The sequence below is a fragment of the Strongylocentrotus purpuratus genome, unplaced genomic scaffold (assembly GCF_000002235.5).
Source record: "Strongylocentrotus purpuratus isolate Spur 01 unplaced genomic scaffold, Spur_5.0 spur5_contig_856, whole genome shotgun sequence".
Lineage (NCBI taxonomy): Eukaryota > Metazoa > Echinodermata > Echinoidea > Camarodonta > Strongylocentrotidae > Strongylocentrotus > Strongylocentrotus purpuratus.
The window spans coordinates 422,549-441,087 of record NW_022145564.1 but is presented as its reverse complement, the minus strand read 5'-3'; the positions used below and the strand labels follow the sequence as shown (position 1 = coordinate 441,087).

The 18,539-nt window shown below is 36.9% G+C and overlaps 1 protein-coding gene across 1 annotated transcript in view; it reads left to right on the top strand.

Annotated features, from left to right (window-relative positions):
• Window positions 1-5,935: 5,935 nt before the first annotated feature.
• Window positions 5,936-18,539, top strand: part of LOC100892689 (hemicentin-1) — a 31,383-nt gene continuing 18,779 nt past the window's right edge. Inside the window, exons 1-4 of the mRNA XM_030996637.1 lie at window positions 5,936-6,224; window positions 10,878-11,029; window positions 11,612-11,756; window positions 17,339-17,518. Of these exons, the coding sequence (XP_030852497.1) occupies window positions 6,143-6,224; window positions 10,878-11,029; window positions 11,612-11,756; window positions 17,339-17,518 (559 nt within the window). The 5' untranslated portion in view covers window positions 5,936-6,142. The remainder of the gene's footprint in view (window positions 6,225-10,877; window positions 11,030-11,611; window positions 11,757-17,338; window positions 17,519-18,539) is intronic.

Here is an 18,539-nt window from a genome sequence, read left to right as displayed (position 1 = left end):
AGAAAGTGAACATTTTATTTGTCTCGATCGATTTGTTTTTCTTGAGAATGCGGCATATTAAAGCTCACATCAAAGAGTATTAAAAAAGTTCCTTATTCTAACCAGTCCTCGTTTCATCTTTACAAGGCGTATGAATAATTAAGTTAACTGTATGTGCATGAATATTTAATGTAGAGATCTATGATGTAATTGTACTGAGAGTAGCAAGTGCGGGGGCATGTGTTCCGGGCATGTGTTGCATGTCACTTTATGCACCCTAATCATGAAACTGTCGATACTAACCTAAAAATTAATAAGTCTCGTAATTTGTTTATTTATTTATTTTTACTTTTTGTACAAAAAGTGTGAAATTTAAACCCAATTCATAGCCCATATATCTTGTTTGAAGTTTTCACCCCCCCCCCCATCCTTCTTGGAAATGAGCCTCCTATACATATTAACACGAGTAATGATAAATCATTTGCAATACAAAAATCTATCAGATTTACGATAGAAGGCAGAAGTACCTGATGTACACACCCTTAAATGTATTTTTATTCCTATTGTATTCAAAACCTCTTGCAGATTTCCCTTATTTTAGTGTAACAAAATAAGTTAGAAATAGGGAAACTACTTAGTGACTCGTATATGATGCAATAATTTAGAAAAATGAAAGGTCAGGGCACTCCTGATTACATGAAGTACTCGCCCATAACAATAACGATGATTTCGTAAAAACATATTTGCTTTGCATGGAACATAGTGGTCGTTTGAGCACGTGTAGCTGTGCGCAAAAAAAGTCCATTATTATCAGTGTTTTCATTATTTTTCTTTTCATAAGCAATAATGTATGTACTTACCAAGTCAAACTCAAAGTCAAGGTGTAGTATGTGTAGTAAATCTGTACGTGAAAAGAAGAGTATAATGGATTATCAATAAACGTTTCATCAATTTCTGAAATACGGTTGTCTTATATTTTCAATTTACTTTTAATTACATATTATTTACGTAAATAAACATGTGACGAAATTGATTTTATTATTTTATGAAGGTTTGCATGATTATGTCTGTTATTGTATTGTGTATTTTTTCTGGCACTTTAGGTAGAAGGGAACTGACAAGTCTTAGAGTATTGTCAGGTTAGTTGTCATATCAACCTATGTTTCTCCTTTGTGAAATAAGGGGGGGGGGGGGTATTTGGTGAAGAACATGGTGAAAACATAACATGAAAATGTATCCAGTGGCGTGCAATGTTCGTTTAATTTGTTGGCACTACATATTAGGCTCGTTCACATGTAACAATTTGTTCGATTTGGATCGCGGTGCAAATTTTGATACAGCGCCCGGCAAACTATCGCGATTATTCTGAAAAATAGCAAGAATTACTGCGAATTAGATCGCAATGATAATCGCGAAGAATAGTGAAATTGTTCTGCCTAGACACCGTATGCAAAAAAGAACCCCCAAAACCCAAACCGATTTTTGGATCGCGATGCAAATTCGATTTTTAAATCTCACTTTGTTTCTGTAAGTGTGAACTCCCCTTAGTGTGTCAATGAACACAAAAAAAACACATATCAAGAAGCAAAGAGAGTGAGAAAGAGAAGGATAGAGAGAGAGAGAGGGAGAGAGAAAGAGAGAGAAGGGTGAAGAAGATGGAAAGGAAGTGAATATTGAGAAGATCAGTATGGTTTTGTGTTACATATCGTGGTGTGTGTGTGTGTGCGTGTGTGTGTGCGTGTGAGAGAAAGGGGGAGGGGGAATCAGATTGAGAATTACAGTAGAATAGGAAGGAGACCAACCTTTATTAAAATAAAATTAAATACAACACTAATTCAGCTAGAAATGTTAAAATTCGCCTGTAGATTGTCAGTAATAATATGATTTTCATTCCATTCCTTTATTATCATGTTAACAATTGATCCGTAATGCAACTGTGATGTCATCTTTCGCATCAGTTATTTGTCAGGTAGATAAATAATTCCATATCGTTGGATGAAAACAAGTCTATAGTGAAAATAAGTTAATGTTCTACAATGCAAACCAAAAGGCATGCAGGGAGGAGCGTGAAGGGAGTGGATGGAATTATTGACACCCCCCCCCCTTTCAATAGCAATTATTCATAAACTGAAGACTTTCATTTCACATTCATATCAAAATATCAAACAAAATCAGATAATACATTAGGAAGTCTAAACAAAGGTTTACCAGTCTCTTTCGTAGTTCAGAAGCAAATACAAAACTAAAACGATTTATAAACTGTCCACAAAGCGTCTATTTCGAAATGTTCGCTATGTTTTAATAAAAAGATCGATGTTAATGGCAACATGCTTGTGAGGGGGGGGGGGGGGGGGGTGGGGGGTGTAAGATGACACGTTTTTGTTTTTTTTTGGTCTCGAAATTTGACATTTTGCTCCGTTGGGGGGGGGGAATTGTTTTAATATTTATTAATAAAAAAAAAAAAAAAATTAAAAAAAAACACAAAGGGAGGTGTTTTGCTCAAAAATACACACATAACAAAAACTGAAGGGGGTTCACCCCCCCCCCTGCGTACGCGCCTGCAGGCCCCCCCCCCCCCTCCCCTGGCCAAAAAAATGTTTCAACAAGATGGTAACACAAGTTTACCTTCTTTTTTTGCTCTAGGGGGTGCCGGGGAGAGGGGGGGGGGGGTGTTCGTGTAAAAAAAAAAGGGGGGGAAGCGATTTTCAAATTTCCATTGAGAAAACAACAATTGTGCTCGTCGCCCCCCACCCTCCCCCTTTCCCGTTGAGCGAAAATAACGCTGTGCGCGATTTTCAAATTTCCATTGAGCAAAAGAAGAAAAAAAAGTAGTGCTCACTACTGTACTGGGGTGCAACAAATTCAAGATGCAAGATATCCCCAAAAGTTTATAATATCTCAAGTATAATTTATGTGGCAATACTTAAAATGATACACAAATCAGTGGGTATTGAAGATAACTCGCTTTAAAACATCTTCAAATTGCTACATTAGCTCTTCAAAATAAAAATAAAATATGTCAGATAACAACGAGGGAGAAACATGATTGTGACGTTCATCGAAACTACATCACTTGGCTTCTTAATTATAAAACGTACCAGTGCTCATCATTTAAAAACAAAATAATGGTTGTAGCACAAAGTTCATCTGATGTTTTCTTTTTATGTTTCAATTAAAAAATAACTTGATAGAACTGACGTTTGGACAAGAAAATATTGACTCGATTTGGACTATGTAGGTCTTTACAGTGTTACTAAGGAGCCCGAGAAAACGGGTGAATACGTGAATATACAACTGTGAGGCTATCGAATAGCTAGCAAATTAAAGTGACCTGACAAAACAAGGGAATAGGAACATTAATAGAATGGCGCTCATCAGTTGGGCTACACATCTTATTTCTCAATAAATGATTATAAATAAAACATATGCAGCTGGATAGGCAGTAATATCTTGAATCCTCAGTTTGTCACTCCCAGAAAGATATGACGACTGCTGTCCGTATTTAATGTATTATATAATAACGTTTTATTTGCCCAGGGTAGCCACTTCAGCTATGAAACTGCCAGGGGGCCCTGCATAACATTATGTTATTACTACCCTTCTCCAATCTAATATGCTGAGCGCCTAGCTAGAAGGCAGAAGGTCCCATTGATATGAGTCTTTGATATGACTCGGCCGGGGTTCGAACCCACGATCTCCCGTTCATGAGGCGGGCGCTCTAACCACTAAGCCACCATGCCCGGTAATTGGTAATCAAAGCAGAATGGGGCTCAATAAAAATATCATAAACATGACAAATCAAAATAGAGGCACACTAAATAACAATATGTAGCTTTGGTACAACACATCCATATCATTAAAATGTTTATGGTTAAATGGGTAGAACAAGATGACAGTCAACAACGAATTTCCATCCAAAATCGGGAGGTAGAAATAAGTGTGTACTTACTCAATGATAGCAAAAGCGGGAATGAGCGGGAAGATGGTCTCGCATCAGGAGAGCCTTTTGTCGAGGTTTCTCTGGCGTTGTATTCTTACCGGTAATCTGTTGGTATTTCAATAGCCATGTTTAGAAACGGGTTTAGGTCAAGATAAGCTTTCCCTTTTTTAGAGCTAGTCTGAACTATTTCGAAGTTCAAAAGCCTCTTTATATCGACACGTCTCTAATAGACACCATTCTTTTGTCATCTACAAAGGGAATGTATGCAATTAGATCATTGTACAGTTCATTAGACGATGCTGGGATGGTTTAGTCTAAGCAAGGAGTTTTAAGAGATGGCATCTAGCTCATTCCTTTTGTACCATCTTCGATGTCACCAGGATAAAATATGTCAGGAATGTGCTTAACTGAATCTTTATGCAGATAAATTATTAGGGAACAAAGACGATTCGTTGTACCATTCTCGACTTTTAATCCTTGTCTGAATTCAGTTTCCGCCCCTCCCGCGCGAAGCGCCGAAGCTTCGACGTTTCATTAAATTGAGAGAGATAGAAGACGATTCGTTGTACCGCTCTGGACTCTTAACCCTTGTCTGAATTAAGTTCCCCAACCGCGCGAAGCATGGAAGCTTTGACGTATCATTAAAGTATTAGAGAAAGAAGGCGCTTCGTTGTACCGTTGTCGACTCTTATTCCTTGTCTGAATTCAGTTTCCGCCCCTCCCGCGCGAAGCGCCGAAGCTTCGACGTTTCATTACATTATTAGAGAAAGAAGGCGCTTCGTTGTACCGTTGTCGACTCTTAATCCTTGGCTGAATTCTATTTTCCCCTCCCGCGCGAAGCACGGAAGCTTCGACGTTTCATTAAATTGAGAGAGATAGAAGACGATTCGTTGTACCGCTCTGGACTCTTAACCCTTGTCTGAATTAAGCTTCGACGTTTCATTAAATTATAAGAAATAGAAGACGATTCGTTGTACCGCTCTCGACTGTTAATCCTTGTCTGAATAATAATAATAACAATATTTATAAAGCGCAACTTATCCATCTCAGTCTAGAGATGCTCAAGGCGCATACAAATAATTCAAATTAATATTCAACATACTTAAGATTAAAGAAATATTAAATATTAATTGAACTCAGTCCCCCCCCCCCTCCCCCCCCTCGTGCAAAGCGCAAAGCTTCTACGTTTTATTAAATTATAAGAGATAAAAGACGATTCGCTGTACCGTTCTCGACTCTTAATCCTTGTCTGATATGGTGATCGAGTTTCCATATTTCGTTTGATACAGATGGTTTTACAGTTTATTTTAAGTATATACTATCGGTCAATTCAAACAATAACATTAGAACGTATACTTTTAGTGAAATTTAAAAAGAGATTACATATCTGTCTGTGTTTGAGAGATACCATAAAATAAAATAATAATGATAAAAATCGAAGTTTATTGCCTATTCACAAGACTACTCGGTCTTACTGCTAATATTTGTTTTTCCTTCATTATTTTATTGAAACTTTCTGCTAATAAATATTCTTCCTAATTCAGAGATCACTTTGTTACAGAAAGTTGTCCCCTTAGAAAATACAAATTTTGGAAGTCAATAATATGGACTAAATAAAATAGAGGGGGAAAATAGGATAAGGAAGTAGCTAGGAATGGAAACCATTTTTGTTGGGGGGGGGGGGGCGTTGTGAAGCGATCGCTCGTCCACAAGACTACTCTGCCTCAATGCTAGAAACGCGTGTTACTTCTTTAACACACGTTTCAGTGGGATGTCCAATAAATCATATTTACGACGGTTTCGAAAAACGGCCCGTATGTACCCGTCTATTCCCCAAAACAAAATTCAGCAATTGATCGAACGATTTGTGCGATAGATAATGATCAATGCAATCATTCGTCCGGGGCCCAATACTTTTGACCAATCACGCGAGAAGGCGAAGACATAATATGACGTCATCTGACTGCAACAGGTGCATGCACTACCATCGTATAACACTGTGCATGTGAAGGATCATTCAGTGGACTCACACGCACACTTGCCCATGCACATGTCTTGAGTCGAGAGGTAACGGGACTGGATTGTTGGCTTCGAGATTGGTGTTTGGATGTACAGGAAGAGTTTAATCATACATCGGTGATGAGAGTAAATTAACGTTATAAGATCAAAGAGTCTTTGGATGTTTTAGCTGCGATTGGATTGTATTTGAATCGTATCATCACAATGGCTGTTGCTGACGGACTAGCCTCCCTGAGGTTAAGGCTTGCCGTCGTATGGCTTCTCGCTGGTGTACTGAGTGTTGCAGGTGTGTATGAATCCGGGCTATCTACGCTGACTGTATAGCAACACTACACGAATTACTAGTATACGTTGTACGATTGGGGGACAATGATGTTTGCATGCATTATAATTGTATGGCTATGCAATAAACGCCTATGGATTCATGAATGATTTGAAATATGCAGCAGTTTTTTAAAAATGATTTCACTCTTCAATTACTTGCGTACCTCAATTCTATAGACTAGACTATATCACCAATCATAATACTTGTGACCAAAATGAGAAAAAGGATTGTCGTCATTAAGACAACTATGGACTACAGAGAAAGTCCGGAAGAATCTAAAAACAGTTATCTGTTGCACAGCTCTTTCACTGTTCCTACCCACCCCTCCCCCTCTCTCCCCCTCTCCCCCTCTCCCTACTCTCGATCTCCCCCTCTCCCTCTCTCCCCCTCTCCATCTCTCTCTCTCCACCAATGTGCTTTAAATATTTAGTACTTACCTTACTAAATAAGTGAATACAAAGATAATAAACGAAGATATGATTCACCACCAATTTATTTGGAAATGGTATGCTAGTTGCATTATTTCAATATTGACTTGGTGTAGCTTATACTGCATTTGGTATAATGTAATTTAGGTTATTATTGACATCGTATCTTAATAGAGTGCTGTCGTTTTGCATACTCTAGACTTTTTCACCAGGTGATAAAGTTTCCTCCTGACAAAATTCAGGAGGACGGATGAGTCTGCTTGTGCATTGTTGCCAAAAATATTTATTTGTAAAACTGGGGATGAAATCATGCAGTTGTCCTCTAGATATAGTTTTTTTCTTTCGGACAATAGATCAACTTCACATCTCTTCTTCAAATTAAGTCAAACTAGGACCTAGCCCCAGGGGCATGCAGATCAATGGTTCCCTACAGGGGTCGGGGAGAGATGCTTGAGTATGAAAAAATGAAGAAAAGAACAACACAAAACTAAGCAAAATCATTCTCTATCATGTATATAGGTGGTTATTTTGTTACTCCTTCATTCTCTGACAAGTAAACAGAAATAGTCAAAAAGAGAAAGAGAAAATAAACCTTTTTATGTTCTTACAACTCCTGCCAGGTTTGCAGGGGGCAGATACATGTAGGGGACATATTTTGTTGTAATAACTGTGTATGTAAGGCTGGTTCGTCAGGATCTGGGATGCAGGTGCCCCCTGGTTCTGACATATGGCATTAGAAGGGAGATTAGAGAAAGGAACTGAGAATGTGTTTTACCTGTGCAAACTTCTCCAGGCCTCTGTGACAAGGTCTGAGTCATGTTCTCAAACCGGAGGATATGATAAGATTATGATACTCACAAGAATCAAATTGTATTCTCAGGACCTCCCAAGGCTAGAGAGGGCTCAACAAAGGCGTGCTTAAAGAGACAATTGAGTTCTGGTTAAAGGAGCTAAACAAAGAAAATTCACTAGCAACTCATAATTATAACAAATGACATATGGATGGAAAGATTTTCTCTTGAAAAACACGAACAATTTGCTGAGAAATCATATAGATATCATGGAAAGGCGTAAAATGAAATTTTTTCAACACCCTCCTTTGACCCCCGAACGCCCCTGAACGAAAGTCAAACACACAAGCGTAGCGAGCTCTGAATTGTGACGTCATACACTGGACGAACAGCTCAGTGCCGTGTAGCAGTATGCAGCTAGCCAGCCGCGTCCCGTATGTGACGTCACTAATATGACACTCTACAAAGGACCGCTGAAGGCAGAAAATCTGGATCTCAAAAACTAACATTTTTGAGAGTTGATTACTGCGGGCCTAAAACATATTTTGAAGAGAAGAGTTGTTGTATTTGATCGGCAAGGCTTTCCCTTCGCAATGATATGAGTTTTGCATCAATTCAAAACACTTTTGATTCTTTGTGTGGCTACTTTAAGATTGAAAATAAAGAGTGAGCTTTTAATTCATTTTTATTGTTAACTTTCATATTAAGGGCTCTACGCTAACAGGCGCCCGGGACTCATGGGTGCAGAAAATCTAGGTCTGGACCCCTACAAGTTATGATTTTTTTACATAGGACTTGTGCATAAAGACATTTTTTTAAAAAATGGACATCCTTTCCAAAAAGTTAAAAGAGAAAATTGAATTTTGGGCAAGATTAAAGAGAAGTGTGAGCATTTCTAATTCCTTTTGATGTTTTATGCTCATATTCAGGGATCCACACTAACAAGTACCCAGGACACCAACCTATGATTTTTAAATTTTTGCATTAAGGGCTCATGTATGTCTATGTAAAAAAATAATGAACCCCCATTCCAACTGGTTAGTGTGGAGCCCTGTCATATTTTGTAATTGAAGGCTGTCATTGTAGCACATGCCCCCAAAATATTGAGATAATATTATCAAACTATGGTCTCCATGTTGCCAAGCCACATGTGTGTATATAATACCCATATCTACAAGGATTTAGGAGAAATAGAATTGCTCTTTAATTATGGTGTACCCCTTTGATATCCAAAATCGCCTGCTGAGAACAATTCAGGGTGCTAACTTTAATAGTTTTTTTACAAAGTTAATGCCCTAGCTTCTGGCTCCCAACATACAAAGTATAAAGCTGAAAATAGATTGAACATGTGGACCACAGTTGGTGTCACAAATGTGCTTTAATAATTGTCTCATGCTTTTCACACGTATGTGATTTCCTTCATGGTGTACCATTTGCTAACATTTTATCGTTCCAATACTTTACGAAGTCATGCATTCTTCCTCGTTATTTAGTATTTGAAGTAGTGCTGTAGTCAAACGTTTAACCATCCGTTATCCGACCATCCATGGCACTATCCGTTTTCATTTGAACGGTTTTGTTTTCCCGTTTTTTTTTAAATAATTTTTTTTAAGTAGGAAAATCAAAAGATATGACATTATCAACAAAAAATGCCCATAATTAGAAACAAAATCACTGAACAAAAACAAGTTTGGGTGACATTTTAAGTCAGCCCTGACTGTTGAATGTTGTTGCAGAGCAACAATCTACATGATAACAATCAATTGCAAGATTGTAGATTGAGAAGTTTCTGTTTTTGTTCAGTGATTTTGTTTCTAATTATGTACATTCTTTGTAAATAATGTGACTTCTTTAGATTTTCCTGTTAAAACACAAATTTAAAAAAATATTAAAAATTAAAAATTATTAAATTAAAAAAAAAAAAAATTGTTTAACCAAAAAACCGTCTGGTTTTGACTGGCGGTTCGAGGGATCGTTTAACAATGTTAAATCTGAGATGCACGGTCCTACATGTTACCAGTGTCTGTGATATGGTGTAATATTGAAGCCCTAAAAAAAATTGCGCTTCAAAATGATCAAGAAGTGCCTCAAAAAAGTAAAAAATCTTTGAGTGACCTGTTTTACCATACTCGTTTTCCCCAATAGACTGTAGTGTTATGAAAATCGTTCAGTGAACGGTTTTCAAAATGTGTAATTTCAATCATTAATATCTTGATAATCAGACAGGCGATTGGCTTGTAAAAGTTATGGAGTTCCTGACTGACCTAAAGGTTTATAATTATCATTGCAGCATGAGCTAAATCAAGGATTATTTGTAAAGGATCTAAGACAAAGTTACCGGATCCCTTTAAACGGAATTGGAGATATCCGTGATGTTACAACACTTATTTGAAGTGCAGCAGCAGCAGTACATGGTGACTCCTTGAAGTAAGACTAATTTTCCCAGGGACCAAGGCCTTCCTTTGAGCAGTCATCCATCAGTTGTTGGGGAACCTGTCTTACATGTAGACATACTTGAGAACTAATCATATTCTGTTACAAATGTAATGAGCTTGGGGGAGAATGGTAGGGTTTTAAATGATTGTATCTTGTGATGTGCCTAGTTTATAATGTTAAGCCATTGCATACTGTATTATGTCTTTTGGAAATAGAGAATTCAGTAGTCAACAGATTCAGTATGCCATACTGTTGAATATATGGTTCCTTGTAAGCTTAGAGAAAAGGTTGATTTCTGGTGAGAAGTGAAAAATTGTTTGTGAGCATTATCATTGTTATGCAAGTTTGGAAGAACATCAGAGAAAAATGTTCACTGAAAAGCATGGCTCTTCAAATGACCCCTATTCTAAATATGACAAGTAACAGCTTAAACATGAGGCCTGGTTTTTATGCCACATGCATGACAACATATTATGTAGAGAGAGAGAAGGGGGGGGGGGGGAGTATTGGGTGACATCAAAATGATTGTCTTGTTTGGAGCCGAGAAGCAGATGTAGAGGGAAAGCAAGCGAGAAGAGGAGATGGAGGGAGGGAGAAAGAGAGATGAGGAGAGAGAGAGAGAGAGAGAGTGGGTGGCAAGGGAGAAAGAGCTGCAAAAAAGATGACTTGTTTCAGATTCTTTTTGACTAGGTCATAGTTGTATAAAAGAAGGACAATAATTATGATCATATATGAAAAGTGTATATGATGCTTTTCTCCTTTGTTGACCTTTGGCTTTATTCTTATCACAAATTGATAATTTTGGTTGTCGATTTACCTCTTGTTTTTTATATTTAAAAAATGCATTAAAAATCATCACTTAAAATTGAAATTAAAATCAAACAAAGGATTTATTAATGTATCACATGGCAACAAAATAACAAGTCTTTAATATTTGTTGTATCTTTTGTCTTGTGCAGGTCTGCAGCTAGCTACACAATCCAGACAGGATCTCACAAGTCCAGAAGGAGCTAAGAACTTTGAGATGTCATGCCCTGTGACTGGGGCCGTAGGTCAACCTATCTTCACATGGCAATACTCACCAGCGATGCATCTCACACCGGGCAATAAGGTTGGTTATATTTATTGCATTTTTCATTTTACTTCTTTTCTTTGGCTGGAATGCTCCCCAGGGAGTGGAGAAAAGGCAAGGAGAAAAGCAGCCTAAGTATTACATATCTGACTCTCTTAATAATTACCCAGGTCTCTAAGACAGGAACAGGTTTCAAAAGTGCATTTTGGGGGAATCACAGGATCAAATTTTATTTATTTTACAGATGTTTAAACTCATCTTGAGGTCTGGCATAAGGAACTGTATAATGTCGAGAACATGGCTATAATTCATTCTGGATTGTTTATCCTGCAGTAGATTGATTGTTTGAACCAGTAAAATTAAAACAAACTCACAAAAACTCGCTGGAAGTCATCTTCAATTAAAACAAGAAATCTCATTTGCACATGTTACTCAGCCCCTATACGTTTTCTACCAAAATCGTTTTGGCACATGTCATTTATTTGTAATCTTGAACATTCAGTGTAAGTTTTGTTGGATTCTGTGAAATTTATTTTCTATCATGACCAGAACTCGAGCTTATCTTTAATGCAACTTGATTTAGATATGTGCCTGTTTTCTTTCCCTTCCCTGTCTTTTCAGATTGTACAATCAGCACGCCATAACTTCAGATCAGATTCACTCATCATTAATCAGATATCAAAGACAGATGCTGGTTTCTACACAGCGAGTGTTACTGATAATACCAGGAGGGTTGTCAGGTGTATGTTTCAGCTCACTGTTGGATGTAAGTACATCATTATGTACAAATATTCATTTTTAGCTTCACGTCATGGCATGCATTTACGTACCAGTTTTTATACAATTCAAATTCTAGAGATAAGGGGTCTCTGAAAGCCAATCTGTACTAGTTTGGTTAGGAGGGATTAAACCTCCCAGCATGGTCACTGACATGTGGTTATCTCATCAACTCAGGTCTCAATTAACATAAGAAAAAGAGGATCATGGGGGACCAATGATCACCGATTAGGCATTGTTTGCTATATAGAGGGAGCAAGTAGCTAAAAGTAGTGCAGTGTGGCTTTAGATTTTATGAAGAAGAGAAGTGTTTTTATCATTTCATTAATGAAATTATAAAGGTTATTATTCAATGATTCCTATGCCATTTACACTATTAGAAGAACCCATTGAAAAACTGTCAGTGTTTGATAATTGTGTGAGTTGTGCGCATGCGCTACTTGTCGTTGCTCTCCATGTGTTAGCACGGAAACAAGGAGACTCGTGTGACCGAATACCTCTAATAATTCAGCGATGTCTTGGAAGCAAGCATTTAAAATTTTAAAAACGTGAAGTTTTGGCAGCCCTTTAAATAGAAACACACTCCAGAGGTGGGTTTTTTTTTTATCCAGGTTTTTTGTTGTGTTTATTGGTAGATGCCTAGCAACTTCCGACCAAACTCTGGAACGTGAGGAAAAATGATAGTTTTGGGGTTGCAGCGTAAATGCCCCTGCTATCTACATGTACTTATATCAGTGTGTTTGCAAAGTGTGCATTGCTGACGATACACATGTCTGCCATTGTATGCTAATAATATTGCAAAACAGTTATATTTAGAAAGACAAAACAAAGAGTTGGTGATGTTATTTTCAGCAATGAAATAATCGTTGAGCCATTCTAAATCCTGGAGTTTAGTATGTACTTGTGTGGAGCCCTTAATATGGCATTATCCCACACTGGGCGAATCCTCAGCTATGTGGGAAATTAGATTTACCGCTTACAGGAAGAGGCACATTTAAGGCAATTTCAAAAAGTCACTTTTATATCACTTTTGATGTTAGGGGATTTTGTTTTCTTTGGAGGTATAAAGGAATGATAAACTTGATCCATTTTGAGAAAGGTAAGATATTCTTAAAAATCCAATGATTTGTTCTGCAACTGTATTACCTGGAAAATAGTTGATGAATACCGGTAGTCAAAGTCATTATTGTAATAATCACTTACAAAGTACCTTCAATATACCCTTCAAAGGGTGTGATGTCGACCTAGTGGTAAAATCCTTTAGTGAAAATTATTAAATCCCCTTATTCAGGGCTTCCCAAGTCCTCAAAAAAACTTATATCAAATTTGTCTGTACACCAGCAAGATAAGTTTATGAAGATGTTTGCAAAATTTAAGATCAAAAGACTCAAGTTGTCTCTTCATGAGTGAAAATCAAAGCCCATATTGTGTACACAATAAATATGGTGAATAAGACATTGACTGCCAGTTGCAAATTCAAATTTGAAAATAAAAATAGCTGTAATTTAGCTAATAATGAATATTTTGCCACCATTCTTTCAGAAAACTTGTCAATTGGCACTTTTACAAGTTTTGAAATTTTCCCCGTGCAAATCCCTGCAACCCTCATTAAGGACCCTCATTCATATGAAATATTACTGGCAAACTCCTTAAAGTGACAGTTATTGTTGCGTATTGTCAGTAACTGTAGTGATATGCTTTTTGTTATCAGAGGCCAAGTTCAATTGACTTTAAAGCTTATTAGAAATTGCCCCATACAAGATCCAACGTAAGAACCACTAATAGGGTCATTTCCTTAAATGGGATTAACATCCTCTTTGACAGGCATTATTCACCATTTTTACACATTTCCTTTAATCTTTACTCTTAATCGACTTGCAAGGTGTTGTCACACATAACAAGGATAAACTAGAATTTACTAGATATCCCAATGACACTGGATGACTTAAGGTCCTAGGCAGAGTACAAGGGCAGTAGCATTTGCACCCCTGCGTGGGGGTCAATCAATTAGATGACACCCCTCTCTGACTGACTCATATCACCCTTACTCACAGGGCTAGGAATAGTCATAAGGGGTACAGGTGGTGGAGGGAGGGTAAGGGGTAAAAGTGACAGTGATAGGAAATTCACCTCTTAGTGATCCTCTGCCTTTGGGGGCTCCTGGGGAATCAGGGGTTCACCTCTAACACCACAGAGAACAAAATACACGGGTCTTGAGGCGAAATTAGCCCCCCAAATGCCAAAAAGAGCCCCCAAAAGTCATAAAAGAGCCCCCCCAAATTTGCATAGAGTTCAATGCAAAACAAATTAAAGAGTGTTGTATTCATGCAAGCAAGCTTGAAAAGTAGCCCCCAAAATGTTTAAAGTATTTTTTCCCTGTAACACTATATTCATATACCATATGATACCTCACTGGTATCTATGTTCATCATCTCATAGAGAAGTCTGACATAAGCCATGGTCTATTTTCACAATTCACAAATTAGTTGAATTTCCTCTGGGACTAGGGGAGCAGAAGAGGAATTGGGATTTAATGAGTTCACGTTGGTTTGTTCATGCGATGTCATTGACAATTAGGGCATTAACATCTTTTTAAAACCACGTGCTGTAATGGGATTTGAAGATTTCTTGCTAACCGGACTATGTTTTGAAAATAGCCATTTTGTTAGAAGAAAAGTGACTGAAACTTTCATGAATTAATAGAGACTTTTATATCATATCTAGTTAGCATATTCAAATTAACATCTAACTTCAAAATTCTTTTTGACATGGTTTACCCTTGGCTATTTTTCCCATTTAGTCAAAAGAGTTAAATACAAGTATCGCAGACCAAATTGAGGTGAAATTGGTACACTTGTATCTAATAGTCATGCCCAGAAGTTAACATATACAGTTATAGTTTCAGGGTGATGATCTCAACAATATGTAACATAATTTGTGTGACTGGGCCTCGGTAAGTTTAACTGAATCTGACATGAGAGGAAGGGCTCAGAAAGGGCAGGTTAAAGACATGTATACCAGACAAGCTTATATCACATCACACAGGCTTAAAGCCCCACTGCACTACTTAGAGCTACATGTACTTTCGCCCTCTATATAGCAAACAACGCCTAATGTGCCTGTTCGTCCCCCATGATCCTCATTTTCTTATGTTAATTGAGAGCTTATTTGATGAGATTACCACCTTTCAATGACCTTGCAGGGAGGTCTAATTCCCCCTGGCCAAACTAGTGCAGACAGGCTTGTGAGAAAGTTAAGAACTTGTTAAAGAAACTGTCTGGAAGCCACCAGGAAAGGTTGATTATTTAGTATAAAAGGATTGATGTTTACTTTTAGGTTAAGGATTATTTTTTTACTTGCACATCACTGTTTTACTGTATTTTGAAATTGTATACCCTTTTGTTGTCTGCACCTTCACCTGCTGTCACAACACATCCCATCCCAGTATAGTTTGGAAAAGCTGCTTCAGGGATTACCTCATCAAGTATCAAGTATCAAAATGAGAAAAAAATTTGATCCAGTCTTGATGGACATCATATTGACAGCATCCATACATGGGTATACTGTAACTAGACTATGGCATGAATTATTATGAGGGCATTTAAAGGGCATTCCTATTCAAGTAACATACCCTCCAGATCAAGGCTAACATTCATATAATGATAAAACTCGCATATAATTCGTCATCTCTAGAGGATACTCCAATCCTTCTCTTTAAAGAGAAATTCCACCTTGACATTGAGTTGGTTTTGATAGAAGCATAAAAATGAGAGAAACAAGTCAGTGAAAGATATGTCACAGTGTTGCCAAATTGTGTTTCATAGATCCCAACTTCAAAAATGTATAACTTTCATAATTTGTATCAGAATTTGCTGAAACTTTCACTGACCTGTTCATCTAATTTTTCTGCTTCTTTTAAAAACCAACTCAATATCAGGTTGTACTTCCCCTTTAAAGCCCTCTCAACTGCCAATATTCAAAGAGGATGAAGTAAATGAGTCTGATATATTCTTGGCTCCAGGAATGTCTATCCTCATTGTTACTCATGGCTGTGGTCTTTAGGAGAAATTGGATTTAAACTGAACAAGGGTAAAAATAGGTTGTAAAAATGTCATCAGTCGGGTTGCATTGTTGCCAATTTGCGAGATAAGTAAAAACATGCACAAAATGAATCATTTAGGTCTGCCAGTCAAACAACGAGATGTCTTAGGCGAGCTTGAAAAAGCTTACATTGAAGAAAAAGATTTTCATGGACAAAGACAAAACTAAAATTTCAAACAAGATTGTCAGCAGTATATGTGAAATGTGATTTAGGCAATGGATGGATTTATGTTTAGGCAAATTTCTAGATCACTTCTAGCCAAATTATTTTAAAGATTATTAGCAGTATTCTATATCAACATTATTGTAAAAGACATTTGCGTTATGTATGCTTATGTTACCTGCTTTACAGTGACTATTTCCGAAAGGACATCATACAAGCATGGTTACTTTCCAACTGGTTTGATTATGTAAGAAGAGAAAAGTGAATGGAATTTATTAACCCAAATTGAGGACTGCTCTTCAGCCTTCACCCTTGATACATTCTGATTCACAAAATGCTATCTTTCTTTTAGAAAAGTAATTCCATTTTGTTAAATAAGCTTATTGAATACTTGTCTGTTTCATTATAATAATGATAATAATAGGCATTTATATAGCGCCGTCTATCTAGACATTTCTATTCCGAGGCGGACAAGAAAAATAGAAAGAATGAGAGAGTTTGGATGAGTGTCAGAGTGCCAAGTACAGGTATTGTTAAAAAAGATTAAATTTCTGCTTGGATTTGAAGGTCTTTAAGGAAGTTATGATTCTCAAATTAAATGGTAAATTATTCCAAAGAGAAGGTGCTGCAGCTGAAAAAGCCCTGTGACTTTCTTGTGCTCATTTAATGAGACACAGAATGTTTCTTTTGTTTTGTCCTTTAGTAAAGGAAATTTGCACAAAACATTTGAATAGAGTTTTAATCCATTTGTATACAAGCTGTTGATGACAGTTATAAAGCATGAATCATCATTCCCAGGCAAAGTCTTGTCAATCCATTAAATGGGGCGAGATTTGTTTCCTCTACTTCCCTTCTTTGACTGCAAGGACAATATGAAACATTGACTAAATCTGTCAAAGTTAGTCACAATATGAGCCCCCTGGTAATACAGGGGGCCTAACCAGTGATTAATCTCATTGTTCTTATAATTGGTACTCTGGCTTACTAAGTACTAAGTAGTCTGTTAAAAAAAACTTAGATATACAAATGAACTATGACAAGATGAATATTCACATATTTCATTTAAATTTTTGATTTGATCAATTTCAGTAAAAAAAACAGGCTTGTCACAGTAGAAACAATATTTAGGGGTTTCTTTTTACATTTACAAAGGCTTTGTATTATTGGTATTTTGAATATTTTATTATCATTTTTATTTTTATTATTATCATGATTAATATCATTTTTTTTTTTATTATCATCATCCTCATTCTCATGTAAAAGTAATATAAGTTCTCAACTATCCATTTCTTTCTTGTATCCCTTAGATGGTCCTGAGCTAGTTGATGGTATACCGACCACCGTCACGGCAAACTTCTCTCGTCCATTCGTCCTGTCCTGTCCAGTGAGAGGCGTCCCATTACCACACGTCATCTGGAGAAAGAACGGGCGCACCGTCGCACCCTCAGAAAATATCCAGTTCAATGGTCTGGATATCAATTTTACTTGTAAGTATATTATAAGGTTGCTTGGAGACAGTTATGGAATGAATAAAAGGTGTCAGGAATGCAAAGTGCATAGTTGGTGAACATCATGGCCCAGTGGTAGAGCAGTGGTCTCGTAATCGGGAGGTCCCAAGTTTGAAACCAAGTCAATGCACCCGTGCCTGTTGGTAATGCTTTGATCCTCATTACCATGTCCATCATAGAGAACTTAAAGCCATCGGTCTCCTTGTTGTTTACTTACAAGCATACACATGGTTTTTAGCAGTCGGGTAAAAACAAACATACAAACAAACATCTGTTATGTCATTTAGGTAGAATCATATCACTAGGACTGCTCATAGTGGGTATTGAAGTGAGTATTGTTAGTGATTCAAATTACAAAAGAGGACATGGAGCTAGTAAATATATATACTGTTTGTAACTTGATAATATTTAATATAAACAACTAATGTCATTCAAGATATATATATCGTCCCTATTTTCACGAAGTGACGGTAGTGAGGAAAATCGTCACGCAAAGTGAATGCAATATTTTTCACTACCGTCACTTCGTGAAAACAGCGACGATATGTCTAATAACATTTCCCTGATACCACCAACAACATTGTTTTATGCCTTTTGTCTTACAAACATATTTTTTGGCCATAATTCTCTCTTTTTTTTCTTATTTATACATAATTGTTATTATTATCAGAATTCTATTTTTGCATTATCATAATTTTATTACAATCAAATAAATTTGTTAACCATTAAGACTGTTTATCATAAAGAGATACTAGGTTAGTATCCCATAACTGTTTTTTGACCAAGGGTTTTATTTCATTTTTGAGCCGTGGAAATAATTACATCAAAGTTCCTGAACCCATTTTGAATTTCAAGAATACAAACGGTCTTTTCCTTTTCAAGCTATACTCAAAATGAATATCCAACCACAGAACTACTGCAGTGGTAGGCTTAAGATACATCATAGTGAGAGTGTAGAAAATAGCTCTTAATCCTTGCCAATATTTATACTTTTGTTACC